At 49.1% G+C, this 21,515-nt stretch overlaps 1 protein-coding gene across 1 annotated transcript in view; it reads left to right on the top strand.

The window, feature by feature from the left end:
* Nucleotides 1-289: 289 nt before the first annotated feature.
* CECR2 (CECR2 histone acetyl-lysine reader) overlaps nt 290-21,515 on the top strand; it is a 46,497-nt gene continuing 25,271 nt past the window's right edge. Inside the window, exons 1-6 of the mRNA XM_077807502.1 lie at nt 290-383; nt 947-1,051; nt 1,737-1,786; nt 7,961-8,130; nt 8,645-8,722; nt 14,248-14,404. Of these exons, the coding sequence (XP_077663628.1) occupies nt 328-383; nt 947-1,051; nt 1,737-1,786; nt 7,961-8,130; nt 8,645-8,722; nt 14,248-14,404 (616 nt within the window). The 5' untranslated portion in view covers nt 290-327. The remainder of the gene's footprint in view (nt 384-946; nt 1,052-1,736; nt 1,787-7,960; nt 8,131-8,644; nt 8,723-14,247; nt 14,405-21,515) is intronic.

Genomic DNA, 21,515 nt, shown 5'->3' with positions numbered 1-21,515 from the left:
TGAAATATTAAAACTAAAGAGAGCATGCAAATTAGAAATGTCAATCTAAATCTCTCCCTAGGTGGAGAGGGAATGTGTTCTTTTCTCTAGAGTAATTTCTTCCCAGAACTGCATCAGAACAGATGTGTTTTGGGGGGTGGAGCGGGGTGTTTGTGGAAGGATGTCAGCATGTTTTGAGTGACAGTGCGGCTGTTTTTCAACTTGTCACTGTCTCTCTCACTGCGTGCTCCCAACTGAATGCAGGGTTTGGATGCAGACAGCCTCCGTGTAGAACCACTGGGTGAGGATAGTAATGGCGCCCTCTATTGGTATTTCTATGGCACTCGTATGTACAAAGAAGAGCCAATGCAGGGGAAATCAAATGGAGAGCTGGCTTCAGACAGGTAACAACAGCTTTGAAGTTTTCCTAATTTCCACACAGCCTGGGTAAACAGGGAGAAGAGGGCAGGGCAAGTGGAGCGGAATGGACTATGCAGCAATAAATCTGAGTTGAATAAAATCTGTTTGACTGCCGCTGTTGCTGGGAGGGTGACGGTGGCCTGAATTTCTGCAGGACATGGGTAAAATTGACAAATGCACCAGTAACTAAATCCTGATGCAAGGCAACTAAAGCCACGCATAGCCTTCATGGCACTACAAAAATCTGCCAGTGGGGTAGGAAGATTCCTCTGCCACCACCACCACCTTCCAAGCAATCTGCCCCTTGGAGACAGCAGCAGTTACGAGTCACTGTCTGCTCCTGAATTAGTCACCCAGCTAGTGGTACTCCTGTCCTTCTCCCCCTCCCCCCCCCCCCACTTGGCTGCTGTAGTTAATCCCTCCCCTAGTTGGGCCCATAGCAGCTGTTCTGATTTTTTTTTTCTTTCATGCTCTTCTCTCCCTCCTCCCCTGACAGCCACAGTTCCTTTCTTTGGGAGATATTTTCTAACCTTTCATTTTGTTAAAGGGGAAGTGGGGGCCAGACAAACACCCCAAATGTTCCTGGGAAAACAGGCAAGAGACGAGGGCGACCCCCAAAACGGAAAAAACTGCTGGAGGAGAATCTGTTGAGGTAAGGAAAAGGGTGTTCCTGGAATGGTTATGTGATATACTCTCATATAAGGAGGAAAGCTGGCTGGTCTTTCTTGGCATTGATAGTACCTTTTCGGGCCTCCCATTGGAACTGGAGATCCCCTGCACCCCAATTTGTGTTTTTTTCCATTTGGGTGTCAAAAGGTAATTCTCCCTGCAACCATACCCCCTGAAGCCATGATCTCAAATCATCTTGCACAGACAGGCTTGGCTGGTACTTGGGTGAGGACTCTAAGAAAATCCAGGTGCTGCAGGAAGCAATGTGGGTAAAACACTGGATGCCGTTCTTCCCACTGAGTCTGTACTGACCCATTTGATCTGCATGTTGCTAGGGGGCACATTGCAGCTAGAGAAACTGTATTTAGATGCTATTTTAAAACAAAGTCCTGCCTACCTGAAGTCATTAAAGATTTCCTGGTTCTATCCATAAGAGTAGGGATGTTATCCTGGCCAAATTCCATTTTGGCCGTTTACATAATTTTCCTTGAAGTTTCATTCAAATAGGATATTTCTCACTTCCTGTACAAAATGTGTGTGGTGTTTGCTGTGCATTAAACAGCCGTTGCATTCTTCCCCAGAAGTGGCTGCATTTCAGCGGCTGGCGAAATGTCTTGTATATGTTTTTATGTCATTACCTGTGTGTATAATTACCTTCCTCTTTGTAGGGAGAAGGCTGAAGAGAACTTGCTCATGCATGAGACACAGATGAAAAATGGTAAAGACATTATGGGAGGAATTTGATCTGCTATTGCAGTTTTAAAATCATCCAAAGCTAAGAGAGACAAGATTCCTAGGGAAGGAGGAGGGTCTGTTTAGTGAGAGGCTCTCTAGAGGTGGTACCCTGTGTCTTTAGCCTGGTTGGTTCTGATTGTATTTGGCATGAGCAGTTAAAGAAATAGACTAACTTATTCTCAGGAGACTAGGCAGCTAAATGCTTCCTGTATAGCAAGGCACTATTTTGGGAATAGGAGTGACTAATGAATTCAGTTATTGTGTGGGAGGCCTGAGTTTGGAATAGGCTTGGTGGGGAACCCTCCACTACTCACGCACTAAAATCAGTAGAGAGGGACTATGTATGGACAGATGCTCTCCTGAGAAGAGGTGAGCACAGGCCATGTGGACACACATCTTGTTGTGGTAGATGCATTTTGCCCTCTCTGTTACAGGGAGAGAGTCACAAGGGTGGGTAGTATTGTAGGAGAACAAAGTATTCTCCTTGCCTGTCTCCCATCTGGTGTCAGATGTATACACTGTCAGTACTGTGTAAACCAGGAATTAGGGAAATCCACATTCCAGGTCCTTACTGGGGAGTCCTTGGCCCACAAGGAGTTAGGGAGGTGAGATGCCAACATATTGTGACAGTTCCTCCAAAGGGGCTGGGTGAGAGACTCATTTCTCAAACATGAGAATCCATTGGTCTGAATATTACTTATGGGTTAGACCTGCCCATTCTTCTTCGAGTGCTTGCTGATGTCCATCCATATTAGGTGTATGTGCTGGCCACATGCACTGGTGCCGGAAGATTTTCCCTCAGCAGTATCCATAGGGGACTGGCTCTGGCGCCCTCTGGAGTGGCGCCCGCATAGCGCAGTATAAGGGGCGCCTCTGGCTCCCCACCACCCTCAGTTCCTTCTTGCCACCAGTGACGGAGCTGGAACGTTCGCTGCTTTGGCTAGCGTTGTTTTGTTCTCCGTTCCCGCGAACTTTGTAAAATCTGTAATATGGCTAGTAGTTGAGTCAGTTACCCTTAATAGTAATTCTTGAAGTCTTCGTTAGTCCCGAACAGGACTCAGCCTGGCTTTAAGCCCTGCAATCGTTGCAAACGGCCTATGCCCGTCAGCGATCCACATAGTAGCTGCCTAAGGTGCTTGTGCGAAGGGCACATAAGCGACAAGTGTCTTTTTTGTAAGTCCTTCAAACCCAGGACGAATAAGGAGCGGGACAGTCACCTGAAAGTGCTCGTGATGGAGTCAGCCCTCACTCGGGCACCGGAGCAACGGTCTGACTCGGCACCGAGCACCACGGAGTCGGTGCGCAGCACTCCGTCGGCGCCATCCACGAGCTGGCACCTGTCTCACCCCGCTGCTCTGGCCAAGAAGCCAAAGAAGACAGGGAGGGGAAGATCTCCTACTTTCCTCAAGGGAAAGGAGAGGGCTGGGGGTGAGCAAAGACCCACGCCGGGCAGCTCTGGCAGTACCCCAGTCTCTGGGTAAACCCACCTTGGGATCTCCACGTATGTCCCCGCCTCCCCAGCACCGTTCCCCATCACATGGGATGTCCCACCACCACTCGCCCACCCGAAGTCATCACGCCTCAGGGAGGCAGGCTCAGCGGAGCTCTTTTCAGTCCCCAGACCTTGGGCACTGACAAGACCTTGCCGGTAGCTTGGCATAGATCCACTGAGGCATGCGTGTCGTGTGTCGTCGTCGTCCCTCCCCCGCTCCAGGAGCACCGAGACCGACCCCTTGCGTTGCAGAGACCTCGGTACAGATCCCGGGACCGAACGAGGGACCAAAGCCAACAGTCACCAGACCGCCATTGTCGGTCTCTGAGACAGGGATCTCTGCATTCAGGATGTCCCTCCCGGCAACTGGCTTGTGATAGCTCCCGGTCCCGATTGACATCCCAGTACTGGTCGGGTAGCAGAAGGTGAAGATTGCCAAGTTTCCCATGCTGATACGCCGAACACAGTCCCCAAGGCCCCGACCAAGATGTTCGTCTTGCTCGGACAAGTCTGCCTCCAAGCGCAGTGACTGGCACCGGTCAGATAAGAGCTGCCACTCCACCCGATGCTGGTCGCAGGGTAGCGACCGCTCCAGCTCCAGCACTGAGCAAGGCTCCCTAACAGTGGGGCAGCTTCCGGTGCCTGCATTGCCTCCTACATCATCAGCACTGAACCATGGAACCTCTGGGGGTTCACCCAACCTTCACAGGCTGCCTGGCGGTGTCGGGAGCCTCGGACAGGCCAGCGGCCTCAACATCCCAACCCTGTCCAGTCCACAAGACTTTGCGGGGAAGGACCCCACAGGTCCAGAAGAACCCAGAAGAGCAGCCTGCTGGACAACCAGTGGACATCGAGGCTCCTGCGGTATTCTGGGCAATCCTCGAGGAGGGCACGACAGCGGCTAGAGCAGCCCTCCAAGCAGCTTCAGATGCAGCAGATTCTGCAACCCGCACCATGGCCTCCCCCGTCTCCATGCGGCGAGCTTCCTTGCTGCTCCTCTCGGGCTTGTCCACCAAGGCTCAGCAGTCGATGCAGGACCTTCCTTTGGGTGGCCAGGCCCTATTTGCAGAACAGACTGATACCAAGCTGCACGGTTTAAAGGACTCCCGTACCACCCTGAAAACACTAGGGCTGTACGTCCCAGGCCCGGCACGTAAGCAGTTCAAACCACAACAGCCTCAGGGACAAGGGAGCCAGCCTCAGCAGGACCTGCCTCACAAGAAGGCCAAGGGCTACAAGCGCCACCCTCGCCACCCTCCTCCACCTCCTGCTCAGTCGGGCTTCACCCAGAATAAGCAAGGGGCCAAGCTACCAGACTGTTCCCTGGATCCACCTTCCCTGTTTTTTCCCCACTGCCTTGCCTTTTTCCTCCCCGCATGGACCACTATAATCTTGGACTGCTGGGTCCTGAACACAGTGGCACAGGGCTACACCCTCTTGTTTCTTTCTACCTCACTTCCCAATCCCTCTTCAGGGACTGTTCTCATGAGAGTCTACTCGTGCAGGAGGTTCAAGGGTTGCTGCATCTGGGGGCAGTAGAGGAAGTTCCTCTAGAGTACAGGAACAGGGGGGCTTATTCCCGATACTTTTTAATCCCAAAGGCCAAGGGCAGTCTACGACCCATTCTGGACCTGTGAGACCTCAAAAAGTACCTAAAGAAGCTGAAGTTCCCCATGGTCTCCCTGGCCTCTATCATCCCCTCACTGGATCCAGGAGACTGGTATGCTGCCCTCAACATAAAGTATGCATACTTCCACATAGCTATCTTCCAAGAACACAGACATTTTCTCTGATTCACGGTGGAACCCGGCCATTGCCAATTTAAGGTCCTCCAGTTTGGCCTGGTGACGGCACCGAGGGTATTTACCAAGTGGATGTCAGTGGTGGCGGCTTACCTCAGGTGCCGGGGTATCCAGATCTACCCATACCTCGATGACCGGCTGGTCAAGGGTAGCTCCAGATCTCAGGTCCAAAAGGATGTTGCAGTGCTCCAAGCCATGTGCCGCTCCCTGGGCCTACTAGTGAATGGCAGAAAATCTATGTTAGTTCCAATGCAAAGGATAGAATTAATCGGAGCAGTGCTCGACTCGATCTGCACCAGAGTGTTCCTGCCGCGAGAAGGGTTTCAGACATTAGCAGACCTTGTCACAGAGGTGTCTGCGTTCCCCCTGACTACAGCCAGCATCTGTCTGCATCTGCTGGGCCACATGGCAGCTTGAACATATGATGTATCCATGCCAGGCTCCGGATGCGGCCCCTGCAACAATGGCTGACGATGGTCTATTCCCAATCCAGGGATCACCTGGACAAAATCGTTACCATCCCCCCGGCAATACTCACCTCGCTGCGATGGTGGACTGATCGTGAGATGGTCCTAGAGGGAGTTCCGTTCAACAACCCCCCTCACTCTATCGAGTTGGTGTTGGAAGCCTCAGACCTCGGCTGCAGTGCGCACCTCAGAGTTCTCCAGACCCAGGGTATGTGGTCCCCGGAGGAGATGGTGCTACACATAAACGTCAAAGAACTCAGAGCGGTCCGGTTAGTATGCAGCGTCTTCCTACCTCACCTGTCGGGCAAGGTGGTGAGAGTCCTGATGGACAACACAGCCTCGATGTTCTACATCAACAGGCAAGGGGGAGCGTGCTCATCGGCTGTCTGCCAAGAGGCACTCTGTCTATGGGACTTGTGCATCGACTGCGAGATCCACCTGGAAGCTTGTCACCTCCCTGGTGTCAAGAACACGCTAGCAGATCACCTCAACGGGGCCTTTTCCTCTCACCACAAGTGGTTGCACCACCTGGAGGTGGAGAACTCCCCAAGTGGACCTGTTCGCTACCAGGCAAAACAGAAAATGGCATCAGTTTTGTTCTTGGCGAGGTCTGGACAAGGACTCCCTCTCCGATGCCTTCTTCCTGCCGTGGTTGGGGAGCCTGATGTACGCATTCCCTCTGATCCCACTCATCGCCAAGGTCCTGGCAAAGATCAAGCGAGACAGGGCGCAGGTTATCACGATTGCCCCGGTGTGGCCTTGCCAGCACTGGTTCGGCATGCTCATGAACCTGACAGACTGGACCTGCTGTCCCGATCAGCTCTTACATTGCACCCGTGCATCCCTCCACCTCTCGGCATGGATGCTGCGTGGCTGAACCCAGAGGAGCGGACCTGTTCGGAGGAGGTCCTCCTGGGAAGTAGGAAGCCCTCAACCAGACTGACTTACCTGGCCAAGTGGACAAGATTTTGCCGCTGGGCTTCCGAAGGAGGCGTCTCTCCCTCGTGTTCCTCCATACAGGTTTTCCTAGACTACCTATTCCATTTGAGGAACCAGGGCCTGGCACGCTCTTCTATTAGAGTGCATCTTGCAGCCATCTCCACTTTTCACCCACCGATCCAAGGACAGACGGTGTTTTCCCTTGACATGATGGTCAGATTCTTGAGAGGGCTCGAGAGACTCTTTCCACAGGTATGGGCTCCTGTCCCGCAGTGGGATCTTAACTTGGTCCTCTCTAGGCTCACCAGCCCACCCTTTGAACTGTGGGGTTCCTGCTCCTACTACCTCCAGGGGTACTGCTTTGGAGTCCCCTAATATGGAATGGACATGAGCAAGCACTTGAGAAAAAGAGTTACCTTTTCCAAATCTGGTGTTCTTCGAGGTGAGTTTGTCATGTCCATTCCACAACCCCCCTCCTTCCCCACTGTCGGAGTTTCTGGCAAAAAGGAACTGGGGGGGCGGGGGGGGGAACCGGTGGCGCCCCTTATACCGCCATTTGGGTGCCACTCCAGAGGGCGCCAGAGCCGTCCCCTATGGATACTGCTGAGGGAAAAACTTCCAGCACCGCTGCATGTGGTGAGCACACACACCTAATGTGGAATGGACATGAGCAACACATCTCGAAGAACACCAGTTACAGAAAAGGTAACTGTTGTTTCCACCACGATGGAGGCAACTCTGGCTTTGTCTTTTCTCTACCCCTTCCTCAGAGTTCAACTTCTCCCTGGACTGCTGCAGCTCCACACTTGGAATTTCAAGAGAGAACTTCCAAAGCTGAAACTACATAAATAGAAATGTGGTAGGTTTATAGGATGGATGTTTTCTGCTAGCTTAGATAGTTTCAGCTTTAGAAGTTATCTCCTGGGTCAGAGCGCCGTGCTGCAGCAGTCCAGCAGAGGGAGTCTGAGCAACTGTAACCCATGAGTAGTGCCAGACCCAGTTGATGCCTTCCATTATAAAAAATAAATTACAGCTAAGGAAACTAACTCTTCCTTTCCCCACTTGTCTTTTCCTCCTGTGGGCTGCTGGATAGTCAGGGTTGTGTTTTTAGAGTGGATTAGGTTAATAATGGCATTTCACCCAAAATATTCCAGGTGCTGCCACTGTTTTATTTCCCACCTTGGCGTACAGTGCCCTGGAGTGTGTATTACTGGCTCTAGGGGTCATGATAATGCTCTTGAGAGAGCTTGGAATGAAGCCATAGCTAGGCAGGTCTTCCTGTAACCTACATGAACGATTCTTCTTGCTTCTTCCTAGACCACAACCCATGTTACGTAGGGGTGTGTACACAGCCAACGTCTTTCTTTCTTCCAAAGTTCTGGAGGGGAGGGCGTAGGTCGGAGGAAAGCCGCCAACAATAATCATTGTAGAGATAATATCCCTTTATGTTCTTGAAGGGTCCCAGGGACCAGGCCGTGGGACATGGTGGCTGCTGTGTCAGACAGAAGAGGAGTGGAGACAAGTCACAGAGAGCTTCAAAGAGAGAACCTCCCTAAGAGAACGGCAGCTCTACAAGCTCCTGAGTGAAGACTTCCTGCCTGAGATTTGCAACATGATCGCCCAGAAGGTGCGTGTGAGCACATAAGGCTGGGGAGGTGTCAGCCTGCTTATCTCTGTATGGTGACTGCTCTTGAATGCAGGGACGCTGGATGGCTGGAAGAGGGCTAAATCCAGCCAGCCATCAAACACCCGTGGGAATAGGGAATGGGAAGGATGTCTTATCTGCTGCAGCAGAAACGCTTTGAGCAGTACAGGATCCCTAAATATTTTCTAGGTACCATGTAAACAGGGACTACTAGGCTTTGTTTGCAAGGAGTGGGATTTTTGGTGATGGAGTGGTGGATAGCTAGACTCTGAAGAGTGCTACTCATCAGATAATATTTTAAGATGGGACAAATCTGGAGTATGATCTTCCTGAGAACATGCCTCTTAAATCAACTCCATAGCCAGTATGACGCTACCCTTGTAAAGCTAATAGTAGCTTCCTGGTCACTCCTAATACAAAAATTCCCCAACCAACATCAGTGGTGTGCCCCAATCCACATCTTCTCCTTCTCTCCCTTCTTCCACCCCCATTTCAGGAGAAGCGTCTGCAGCGAACGGAGTTTTCGCCCAGGTGGATGTCTGACCGTCAGTCCATTAAGCCAATCCAGCAGGAGGTGAGAAGGTTTGAAAATGGTTGCAAGCAAATACCTCAAGGGAAAAATAACCCAAATCATGGATATTCAGTGGGAAGGAAAACTTTAAAAGCATTAATGCCGAAAGAGAGCTTGATAGCAGCCATCAAATTAAAGATGAATATGCAATGGCACCAAAAGAAGCCAATGCAATTATGGGCTGCATGCACAGAAGCATCATATCATGAATCAGGGGAGTAACAGCCTTTCTTTCTAACTCAGAGGCAGCTGCACCCACAGGAATCTGTTTACTTTGAGGAACTTCACTACTATAGAAATACTGGCAAATTGGAGGCTATTCAGAGACAATCTAAGTAGGACCTGGGGCTAGAAGGATTGATTTACAAAGGGAAATTATAGGAGTGAAGAACGTATAGCTTAATAAAGGTAAACATGAGGCTCCATATACTTGTCAGGGAGTAAAGACTAAAGGTGGAGATGAATTCCTTGGTTTAGTACACAAGGTGTAATGAGGAGAAATAGGATGGAACAGGGAGAGAAAATGTAGGTTGATTGTCCTAGGAAAGCTTAGACTCAGATCTATTAGGTCATGGAATAATCTCCTAGTGGAGGTGGCAAAAGAACCATTACTTGTATGTTTTAAATTAAACTGGACAAAACATTGGAAAACATCCTGCAAGGAACATCCCACATGAGCCAGGGGGCAGGACTGGATAGATGATTTTTGTCTGTTCTATTTCTAATACCTGTAATATGAGGGAAGAGCAGAAAGGATGCCACATGATTCCACTTGTTAAAATAAACAAATTAGAGTAGTTGAATAAATGTAGGGACGAGCCATTCCTTGTGTTATAGATAGGAGCCCATGGAGAGGGGGATGATGTACTAACCACTGTCAGTTAGACCAGGGATATTCTCCTGTTAGGGTTGCCAACTTTCTAATTGCACAAAACCGAATGCCCTTGCCCCGCCTCCTTCCCCAAAGTCCCACCCCCCGCTCATTCCATCCCTCCTCCCTCTGTCACTCACTCTCCCCCGCCCTCACTTACTCATTTTCATCAGGCTGGGGCAGGGGGTTGGGGTGCAGGAGGGTGTGAGGGCTCTGGCTAGGGGTGTGGGCTCCGGGGTGGGGCCAGAAATGAGGGGTTCAAGGTGTTGGGGGGGCTGGGGCATGAGGTTGGGGTGCGGGAGTGGGTGAGGGCTCTGGCTGGGGGTACAGACTCTGGGGTGGGCCAGGGATGAGGGGTTTGGTGTGCAGGAGGGGGCTCCGGGCTGGGGGGTGGGTCGAGGGGTTCAGAGTGTGGGAGGGGGTTCCGGGCTGAGACAGGGGATTGGGGTGCAGGAGGGAGTACAGTCTCTGGGATGGGGGTGTGGACTCTGGGGTGTGGCAGGGGGTTGGGGATGGGGGGGTATGGGGTGTGGGCTCCACGAGGGAGTTTGGGTGCAGGAGGGGGGGCTCCAGGATGGGGGTTGGGGCGTGGGAGGGCGTGTAGACTCTGGCCAGGCAGCACTTACCTCAGGTGGCTCCCGGAAGCAGCCTCGTGTCCCTCGGCCCCCAGGTGGAGGCACAGCCAGGCGGTTCTGTGTGGTGACTCCACCCGCGGGTGCCGCCCCTGCAGCTCCCATTGGCTGCGGTTCCCGGCCAATGGAGATGCAGAGCCAGCTCTTGGGGCGGGGGCTGCGCACGGAGCCCCCATAGTAGCACCTCTGCCTAGGGGCCGCAGGGACGTGCCGGCCACTTCTGGGGCGCCATGCAGAGCAGGTTGGGAGCCTGCTAGCCCCACTGTGCCACCAACTGGACTTTTAACAGCGTGATCAGTGGTTCTGACCAGAGCCGCTGGGGTGCCTTTTCGACCGGGTTTTCTGGCCAAAACCGGACACCTGGCAACCCTATCTCCTGTACTACAAAAAACGTTACCATCCAGGAAGTGAGATGACACATTCATACGCAGGCAGCAAAAATCCAAATGTGGGGACAGGAAAACACATGGAGTCTGAATGGCTGCTAATCAGTAACACAGGTGCTTCAGGTCCAGGGGTGCAGAGGGCTGTTAATTGCTGCCTCTGAGTCAGCATATTGGTTCCAGTGAGCTCAGGGCTATCCCTGCACTGCTTCTTACTGTGCTTTGGAGTTGGGGGTGCCAGCAGTTACTGTGATAGGGGGTCTCAGGACATTCATATTTGCAGGGAGGGGGAGTCTGTTAGCTGCCCAGCACGACATTGCAGTCACATGTGCCACATGGAAGCCAGGAAAAGTGCCAGAATATCTGGTGACTGGTTTGCTAAAGGTTGGGTAGGGGCTGCATTGGTAAGATTCAGGCACAAAATGTCACTCCTGCTCAGTGTGGTATTGTGTACGTGACCCCTTCCTTCTAGCCCCGAGCTCTGGATGCTTCTTAAATCTGAGCTGTAACTGCTCCATAGGCTTCTGATCCTTCCGGGGATTTCTCAACAGGTGGTTCAGATTAACTCCTCATTAAAAACCTTCTGAGCAGCACCCTCATTAAGGAGAAACTGCGGAAATCCTGGCAGAGACTATTCAGGGGACGAGGGGAAGGGGCACGAGCTATTCTCGGGCTGGGGGAGGCCAAGGGGACCAGTACTCCATCTCCTTATGTTGATTGAGTATCCTGAGATGGCCCATTTCAGAAGCCAACGTGAAAGGCAGAACCTAGGGATGGTGATGCTATGTCTCGCAGTGCCCTCTATAGGAGGGAAGGAGGTGGTTACATTAAAACCACAGAAATCGGGTTTGTTTTATGCAAGTAAGGAAAAGCTGGATTAAAAAAAAATCCTTGCCAACTATTCGTTCGGAAAGTTTTACTTATGTTCCGTGCTGGCATTTCTCATTCCAACAGGTGTGCAAAGAGACACTCCCAACACACAACCTGACTGCCTGCTTGGGTGTCTGTGGCCTGATTTCCAAGATGAGCACCCATAACTCTGGCTGACTTCATTGGAAGTTGCACGTGCTCAGCCCCTCTGAAAGTCAGGCCACTATCCATCTAGAACATCTTACAGCACCCATCCTATAACTGCTGTAATAAGACTTCTTGAGCAGGCCCCGTCGGACTGCCAGAGCCACTGGGAACAAACGTTTTTTTGGGGTGGCTGTATGTTGGAATCGCAGTGCTCATAGTGTTGGGTTGGTGATTTTCCTGTTTTCCTCTTAACTCACACCAGAACGGCACCAGATCTACTGTGTGGGGCACCTTTGGTTTGTTTAAAACTCTTGTCTACTCTATAAATACTGTCTTCTGTCCGAAGGGTGGTATAAGCCCTGTGGCTGCTGCCTCCACATCGTAGGTAGATACCCTGTGTCTATGGCCGAATGTCATAGGAAAGCTTAGTGCACTTGGACTAGCTCTGAAAACAGTCTTTTGAGGACTGCAGGCTAGATGTTTTGCCAACGCTTCCCTAGAACACATTTATATGCACGACCATAACCGTTGTGCATATAAATTTGGAGACTGAGAGAAGAGAGGATCATATTAATAGCTTAGCATCTGCAGAAATTGTGTCTGGTGAGGCACACAGATTTGTTTGGATCCACTGCCATGCGAATAAAAAAACTGGCTGACACATCATAAATAAAATCTGCTATGGACTTGCCACCGGTGGTTGGTCACCCTTTGTCTTATTGTCTTTGTACATGTTAGCATGCTAATGACATTAGCACATGCTAAACAGGGGGGTGGTTTGAACCCCATTGAGGGTAGAGACATGCAAGGAGACTCAGAATCTAAAAATATGGGGCCCAGTTGTGCGCACGCTTACGCATGTGAGGAACTTGACTCTCACGAGTCGCCCTATTGATGTCAATGGGAATACTCAAACCTCTACATTTATATATGCTCCTGTTTGTAGGATTGGGCCTCTGGTTAGGTCACAAAGCCAATGAGACCTCCAGGTGATAGAGGAAATTAAATTAGAGAGGCGTTTGCGTTTTGATATGGCAGTGCAACTGTGGACCTCATCTCGTGGAACAAGGCATCATCTTGTGGAACAAGGAGCTCTCTTTGCTGCTCTGTTGTGACTGCACTTGGAGTATTGGGTTCAGTTCTGGGCATCCTAAGAGTAGGAGGATGTAGAGGGGATTCTGAAAAAAGCAGCTACAGTGACTGAGGGCTGGAAGGGTTGACTTATAAGGAAACAGATTTAATTTTCGATTGAATAGCAAGAGATATCCGCTAATAGTGGAATGCATAAACCCATGGAATAGTTTCCCTTGGAAAGTGACAGGAGTCCTGTTGCTTGTGATATTACAACTGGGCAAAGATCTTTCACTGTAGGAAGAGTCCTGTAGTGGCTGGGGAAATGGACTAGATGTTGTAAAGGGTCTTTACCATCTCTAATTCCTGTGATTCTGTGCTAATTCCCCTAAGATGCAGGCAGTGAGTCTGGCAGGATTAATTGGGTTCTGTAGCCCTTTGGGGATTTTGAATCTTAATAACTGAGACCACTCCATGGTAAGGCCCAAAGGGTTCACTGCATTCTGGTCAGAACAGAACAGGTGTTTCTGTTTTTTCTTTGGTGTGCACTTTAACGTGGGATCCGCTGGTAATGCTGTAAAGCACACCAGGGCCCCAACTGAACACATCTCTGTAACTGTGGTATGAGTCTACTGGAGGGCAAAATGAGGTGAAGAATAATTCCCCCTCAAGTACTGTTGTTGCTGGAGGCAGCGGGTAGGGGATAGTGTGGGGTGATTCTCCAAGGAGCATTGCTGCAGGACATCACTAAATAGCATTTCAGGAAAGAGAAAAAAATAAGGAGGCACTTACAATATGTCTGGGTTCACTGTACAACCTTTCAAGCCATTTATCAAAGTACCCACAGGTCCTATTTTCAGGCAGGTGAAACAGTAAAGCAATAGTGATTGAGGTGCCGGGCTTTTTCTGGGGATTAATGGTGGGCAAGAAAAAGTTGATGGCCTGAGAGGCAGCTGAGGGACCCCAGCTGATCATTAATCTTCAGGAAATGCCTTCTGCCTAAGTGACTGTTGCTGTTTATATCCTGAGAATGGAGGTAGAGAGCCTATGGGCATATGGGTTATTTCCAAGTGTGGTAGTTTCCCTTGGTATGTTCAGGGCATCTGTGCTTTGTAGAACTGTCAGTGGGAATGTTGATGGATGATCCAAGCATTCGGCTTATAATGAAATCAAGCAAATAAAGTTTTTCCCATGGTGCCTTTTCCCCAGTGCCTATGTGTGCATGGCACTTCACAGACTAATAAGAGGATGTGGTATCTCCTCCGTGGAATTTACAGTGTAACAGGATCATACACACTAATTACAACATGCCAGGGATCGAAGGAGAAGGAACTGGGACAGGATAAGAACTGTACACAATGGGAGAAGAATACAGCTCATAGAGTGTAGCCTCTTTGGCAGAGAGATTGTATGTATTTTTGTTTACATAACTTATTGTAGTTACATTTTTAAGTCTCCTTCAAAGTAAATCTGCAGCTGATCAGATCCGTATAAACCAGTGCCGCCTTACGCTTTATGCCCATTACAATTTCATACATGGCCCTTTTGTCCCAGGCAACTCCAAGTGTGCTCAGCAGGATGGAGAAGCAAAGGCGCAGGGAGGAAGAGGAGGAGCGCCAAATCCTTCTAGCAGTGCAGAAGAAGGAGCAGGAACAGCTGCTAAAGGAGGAGAGGAAGAGGGAGATGGAGGAGAAGGTCAAAGCAGTGGAAGGTACCTGTAAAGCTGTGTGAAGTGGAGGTGGGGACATTGAAAGGGCCCCTGATTGGGTTATTAAACTGAATTGAGATATATCCTTTGTGCTCCTTCCATGCCATAGACTCCTTCATATATGTCCAAGATGGAATCAGTGATTGTGTTGCCTCAGAAATGGGTTTGTTATTCTCTGGCCTCTTCTTGCTTGGCCACCTGTATTCCCTTTTCCTTCTCCCTCCTTGTCCTCTTGTATCCCCTCCAGCTCTGTCTTCCTCCTACCACCCTGGCTTCATCACCTTCCATATTTCTGTCCTTTCCTCCTCCCTACTGTTTATGCTTCTCTTGCAGTTTCCTGCCCCTCTTCTGCCTCCCCGCTGGGTGCTGCGGAGCTCCCCACACAGACACCCTGCCCAGCTGAGTTTTCATTGCCTCTGAGCAGCACTCGTTCCATTCTGCCTGAAGCAAGTGGCCAGAAACGCTGCAAGGTGGAATAGCCTTGCGAGGGGGAAGGGTGGGTGCCACAAGAGCAGCATTTCCACACTGGTGTGGGCCATTAAATAGCACTCTCATAATTCCGGGTCCAGACTGGACCAAGGGTTAAAACCTAGGTTGTGCAGGGGACAACTTTAGAAGCTTTTCCAAGTGCTAGTTCATGCTGTCCACACGCTGTTGCCTAACAGATAACAGTCTGGGGTTTAAGCAGTCAGAGGATGTGAACACCTATCATCAGACAGGCGTGCATTGGCACTAGAATGTCACAGGAATAAGATGGGGTCTGACTGCCCTTCTGCCTTTCGGCTGAGTTACCGGGATTAATTTATTTCCTGTGGTTCGAGTATATTTGCAGTTTATATTATATTTACTCTTTACAACTACTCAATCTCCCAGCTGAACAGAAATGACTCTTGCTTTCTTCCCGCCCCTCTTCCCTCTGCAGTAATTCTGAGCTAAAGGAGCAGCATCAAGTGTGAGCTTGAGAAGTCAGAGGTGGTACAGATGTGGGGAGGACAGATTTTTTTCTGGGCTTAATGCAGCATTGTCAGGTTTCATTTCACTCTTGCTTTGGGCTGCTGCAACCAGGTGCAGGGCAAGTCAGTCATTTCATCTGGGGTCAGAAGTGCCAGATCTGTGGTTATCACAACAAATGACTGGGTTGCTGCAGTGCTAGGAAGACCCAGCATGTCCCCAGAAAACTGCTCTGGATGTAAATGTCTGGTGTAGTAAAAGCACTTGTGAATTGTTTAAGATGATGCAGAATTAGTATAACAAAAAGAAAAACTAAGTACACAAAACCAGTAAACTTTGCAATACAGAATAGTTTGCAAACCAGATGTTTGGTAGCAGGCCAGATATCCTGTAACAGAGTAGCTTTTTCTACCTGCTACCCCTTTAGCCTTTTAAAACCGAATTACACAGGTGGCCTTTATACTTCTCTGATTGTCAGTCACAGCTAATCTAGTCAAAATCTAGTGCATTAACCACAAACCCATTCAATTCCAGATCTACCACAGACTTCCTGTGTCACTTTGGCAAGTGACATAATTTCCAGTGCTTCAATTCCCCATTTGTAAACTGGGCATAATACTCCTCTACATCTCAGGTGTCGTGAGGATAAATCTGCAAATACATGGGAGATTGTCAGATACTGCTTTGATATCAGTCATATAGGTACATAAAGAGATAAATGGAATCACTGCATTATCTGATGGTGTTAGGCCTTGTCTACACAAAAAATTTGCTCTGCGTTAGCTTAAATCCGTTTTTTAAAACAATTTAATTAAACTGGTGTAAATTTCTGTGTGGACTGTCTCATTTTGGTTTAAGAGTGGCTTATTTCAGTGTAGTTTAAAGCTGCTCCCTATAAACTTAAGCCAAATCAAAATAAGTTTGTCTTAAACCAAAATAAGGGTCCATGAAGCCTTATTGCACTGGTTTAACTAAATTGATTTAAAATCAAACCTTTAGTTAAATCAGTGCATACTTTTCATGTACACAGGGCCTTGGAAACATCAGTTATCCAGGTAATATTTTGGGTTTTCCACAGTTCACTTTATGACTAGACACGCTCTCAATGACAGTAAATCAGGTTTTTCTCTTGGAAAAGAGTTTCCATGACAGATCTGCAGTGAAGATGAAGTAGTTTGTTTTGTAAGACTGGATCTTCACATATACAGGTTTTCAGGGTTACAAAGACTTTGAACTTTATGGATCCTCTTAACTGAATTCTGTAAGGGGTACTTCAATGACAGAAAAACAGAGAATGAAGGATTTGTACCATCTAATGAGAGTTCACTTGCTTTATAGTTTCAGGATGAGGGCATAGTTAGATTGTCTGTATCTTGTCAATCCGATATTTTGCTAGCCCCTTCTTCAGGGTATAACCCAGATGGTGAACCTCTGCTGGGCCCATCTACATTTTCCTGGATTTATGGTTTCAACCAGCTTTCTGGATTTCCATCAGAATAGCTGTTAGAGGTTTCAAGTGCTCCTCTCACATGGCACTGTGTATCACCTAGATATGTAGTTGGAAGATTATGAAGTACCTTAAGGGCACTGGCAACCTTTTGGAGTTTGATGAGTAGTGGCCCATGTAGGCCAAAAGCATGCCAGTGAATTAAAACAGTCCAATTGTGATCTTAAAGATGAGAGATTCTTTATATTGCAGTGATAGGGTTAGTGGTAGGTGCCTTTAACTGAGCTCCAACATGGAAATATGGTAGCTTTCCCCTATATTCTCCATCATCTCATCATGCAAAGCATCATCAGATTTAGACAGCGTCCCACAGCCTACACAAAGTGAACACCCCCATTTTTCTTGGGCACTATAACTGCAAGGCTTGTCCATTTGCTATTAAATGGCTCAGTTACTCCTAGGTCATTCATTTTCCTCAACTCATCGTACGGGTATCCATTGCACCTTTGGTCTCAGTGACCCTAATCCTGTAAAAAGTGATGTGTGATATTAAGGTAGTTCTTGCTGGATCAATTTAATGATCCAGCGAGAACTGGAACATATGTTGGGATTGCTCTGTTCCAGGTTCAAAGATAAGCCAGGTGGATTCCTCCTTCTCATCTTTCTGACCAGGCCAGCTTGGATCCAAGGCCTTTCCTTCCCCTTTGATCTTCTGGATCAGCCCACAAGATGTAAATTCCCCTTGTGATTCTTTCCACATATGCCACCTTTCCTGGTTTCCCATATACAGTAGGTCCTCTGGAAAAAACTTGTTTGTCTGTAGCCAAAGACCCAGTTACCACAAATGATATTGGACAGTCTGCTACAAGTTGTGGTATTCTAAATCAGGATATACCAGTTCTATGTTAGAGGGGATGTTTATCAGCCATACTTACTTTCATCAAAAATTTACTGGTCCTTAATTTCTATTCAGAACTCCAGAAACCCATGTAATGTCCATGTACACAGCACAATTCCAAGATGTTGCTTACATCCAGACCTTTAGTGGGGATCCATCTGTGGTGGACAAAGGTCTGTGCACTACTTGTATCGAGGAGGCCTCTTAACTTCCTCCTATTTAGGAATCACACACACATCTGGATGCCATCACCCAAATGGCTGGTATTAAGATTCCTCCTGGGAAAAGACACAGGTTCATGACATTTTTCACTGGAGAGTCCCCTGCTTTATGTCACACTTGGTCACAGTAAAAGTATACCGTGTTTTTTTATATCCATTCTGCCCCTGTAGTATCCAGGTTTATTTTACACCAAGTCCCCTCTCTCCTTTTCCCTATTTTTGCACCTTGAGTGCTAGCCAGAGTCCTGTAAGGGTAAACTTGAAAACTCTTCACCATTCTTTGTTCTGACACACACCCAGGTCTGGAACAGCTCCTGAATGATAATGTCCAGTATCTCCTCTGTAGATTTCTTTGGATGTAGCAATCATGTTGTAGAATTAATCAAGTTTTTCTCAGGGTGCTGCTTCTGATGAAATGGTGTCCAACTTGACCCTTCAGCAGTATTCAGAGACCTGACTCTTCTCTTAGAATAGCAGCTTTTTCTTAGGAGTAGTCACAGGGGTGTCTTCATGTGGTACAATAGACCTCAAAGTGCCTTCTCAGATAACAAGGGTACCAGGAAAGGAATCCACTGGCTCTGTGGCTGGTCACAAAATATGGCCAGCCACGCACAACAAAGAAAGCTCCAACATCTTCCCCCTTGAGGTTCTGGGAAAGTTTAGGAGGCTTTTGCACCATCCCTGATGGACGTTCTCCCTCAAAAACATACCTTTGAAGACAGGAATGGTGCTCCTGGTGTCAGTGGGAGTAAGGTAGTTCAGAGACATTCATTCTCAGTTTTTTCTCTTCATCCCTTTTCACCTCCCTCACTAGTTGACAAACTGGAATGTAGCAATAGCTTTCCTTCAGGGTGTGGCACTTCTTGAGCCCTGCTCATCTTTTACTGCTTTAGTCTCCTGTCACTGTGGCCCTCTAAGGGTATGTCTACACTACGGAATAAGGTCGAATTTATAGAAGTCGGTTTTTTAGAAATCGGTTTTATATATTCGAGTGTGTGTGTCCCCACAGAAAATGCTCTAGTGCATTAAGTGCATTAACTCGGCGGAGTGCTTCCACAGTACCGAGGCTAGCGTCGACTTCCGGAGCATTGCACTGTGGATAGCTATCACACAGTTCCCGCAGTCTCCGCTGCCCATTGGAGTTCTGGGTTGAGATCCCAATGCCTGATGGGGCTAAAACATTGTCGCGGGTGGTTCTGGGTACATATCGTCAGGCCCCCTTTCCCTCCCTCCCTCCCTCCGTGAAAGCAAGGGCAGACAATCATTTCGCGCCTTTTTTCCTGAGTTATCTGTGCAGACGCCATACCACGGCAAGCATGCAACCCGCTCAGGTAACCGTCACCGTATGTCTCCTGGGTGCTGGCAGACGCGGTATGGCATTGTTACACAGTAGCAGCAACCCATTGCCTTGTGGCAGCAGACAGTGCGGTATGACTGGTAGCCGTCCTCGTCGTGTCCGAGGTGCTCCTGGCCATGTCGGCCGGGAGCGCCTGGGCAGACATGGGCGCAGGGACTAAATTTGGAGTGACTTGACCAGGTCATTCTCTTTAGTCCTGCAGTCAGTCCTATTGAACCGTCTTATGGTGAGCAGGCAGGCGATACGGATTGCTAGCAGTCGTACTGTACCATCTTCTGCCGGGCAGGCAAGAGATGAGGATGGCATGCAGTCCTTCTGCACCGTCTGCTGCTAGCCAAAGATGTAAAAGATAGATGGAGTGGATCAAAACAAGAAATAGACCAGATTTGTTTTGTACTCATTTGCCTCCTCCCCTGTCTAGGGGACTCATTCCTCTAGGTAACACTGCAGTCACTCACAGAGAAGGGGCAGCAAGGTAAATCTAGCCATGTATCAATCAGAGGCCAGGCTAACCTCCTTGTTCCAATAAGAACAATAACTTAGGTGCACCATTTCTTATTGGAACCCTCCGTGAAGTCCTGCCTGAAATACTCCTTGATGTAAAGCCACCCCCTTTGTTGATTTTAGCTCCCTGAAGCCAACCCTGTAAGCCATGTCGTCAGTCACCCCTCCCTCCGTCAGAGCAACGGCAGACAATCGTTCCGCGCCTTTTTTCTGTGCGGACGCCATACCAAGGCAAGCATGGAGGCCGCTCAGCTCACTTTGGCAATTAGGAGCACATTAAACACCACACGCATTATCCAGCAGTATATGCAGCACCAGAACCTGGCAAAGCGATACCGGGCTAGGAGGCAATGTCAGCACAGTCACGTGAGTGATCAGGACATGGACACAGATTTCTCTGAAAGCATGGGCCCTGCCAATGCATGCATCATGGTGCTAATGGGGCAGGTTCATGCTGTGGAACGCCGATTCTGGGCTCGGGAAACAAGCACAGACTGGTGGGACCGCATAGTGTTGCAGGTCTGGGACGATTCCCAGTGGCTGCGAAACTTTCTCATGTGTAAGGGCACTTTCATGGAAATTTGTGACTTGCTTTCCCCTGCCCTGAGGCGCATGAATACCAAGATGAGAGCAGCCCTCACAGTTGAGAAGCAAGTGGCAATAGCCCTGTGGAAGCTTGCAACGCCAGACAGCTACCGGTCAGTTGGGAATCAATTTGGAGTGGGCAAATCTACTGTTGGGGCTGCTGTGATCCAAGTAGCCCATGCAATCAAAGATCTGCTGATATCAAGGGTAGTGACCCTGGGAAATGTGCAGGTCATAGTGGATGGCTTTGCTGCAATGGGATTCCCTAACTGTGGTGGGGCCATAGACGGAACCCATATCCCTATCTTGGCACCGGAGCACCAAGCCGCCGAGTACATAAACCGCAAGGGGTACTTTTCAATAGTGCTGCAAGCTCTGGTGGATCACAAGGGACGTTTCACCAACATCAACGTGGGATGGCTGGGAAAGGTACATGACGCTCGCATCTTCAGGAACTCTGGTCTGTGTCAAAAGCTGTAGGAAGGGACTTTATTCCCAGACCAGAAAATAACTGTTGGGGATGTTGAAATGCCTATATGTATCCTTGGGGACCCAGCCTACCTCTTAATGCCATGGCTCATGAAGCCGTACACAGGCAGCCTGGACAGTAGTCAGGAGCTGTTCAACTACAGGCTGAGCAAGTGCAGAATGGTGGAAGAATGTGCATTTGGACGTTTAAAGGCGCGCTGGCGCAGTTTACTGACTCGCTTAGACCTCAGCAAAACCAATATTCCCACTGTTATTACTGCTTGCTGTGTGCTCCACAATATCTGTTAGAGTACGGGGGAGACGTTTATGGCGGGGTGGGAGGTTGAGGCAAATCGCCTGGCTGCTGGTTACGCACAGCCAGACACCAGGGCGGTTAGAAGAGCACAGGAGGGCGCGGTACGCATCAGAGAAGCTTTGAAAACCAGTTTCATGACTGGCCAGGCTACGGTGTGAAAGTTCTCTTTGTTTCTCCTTGATGAAACCCCCCGCCCCTTGGTTCACTCTACTTCCCTGTAAGCTAACCACCCTCCCCTCCTCCCTTCAAGCACCGCTTGCAGAGGCAATAAAGTCATTGTTTCTTCACATTCATGCATTCTTTATTCATTCATCACACAAATAGGGGGATGACTACCAAGGTAGCCCAGGAGGGGTGGTGGAGGAGG

This window comes from Eretmochelys imbricata, chromosome 1, assembly GCF_965152235.1.
Source record: "Eretmochelys imbricata isolate rEreImb1 chromosome 1, rEreImb1.hap1, whole genome shotgun sequence".
Classification (NCBI taxonomy): domain Eukaryota; kingdom Metazoa; phylum Chordata; order Testudines; family Cheloniidae; genus Eretmochelys; species Eretmochelys imbricata.
This window is presented reverse-complemented; position numbering and strand designations above follow the sequence as displayed.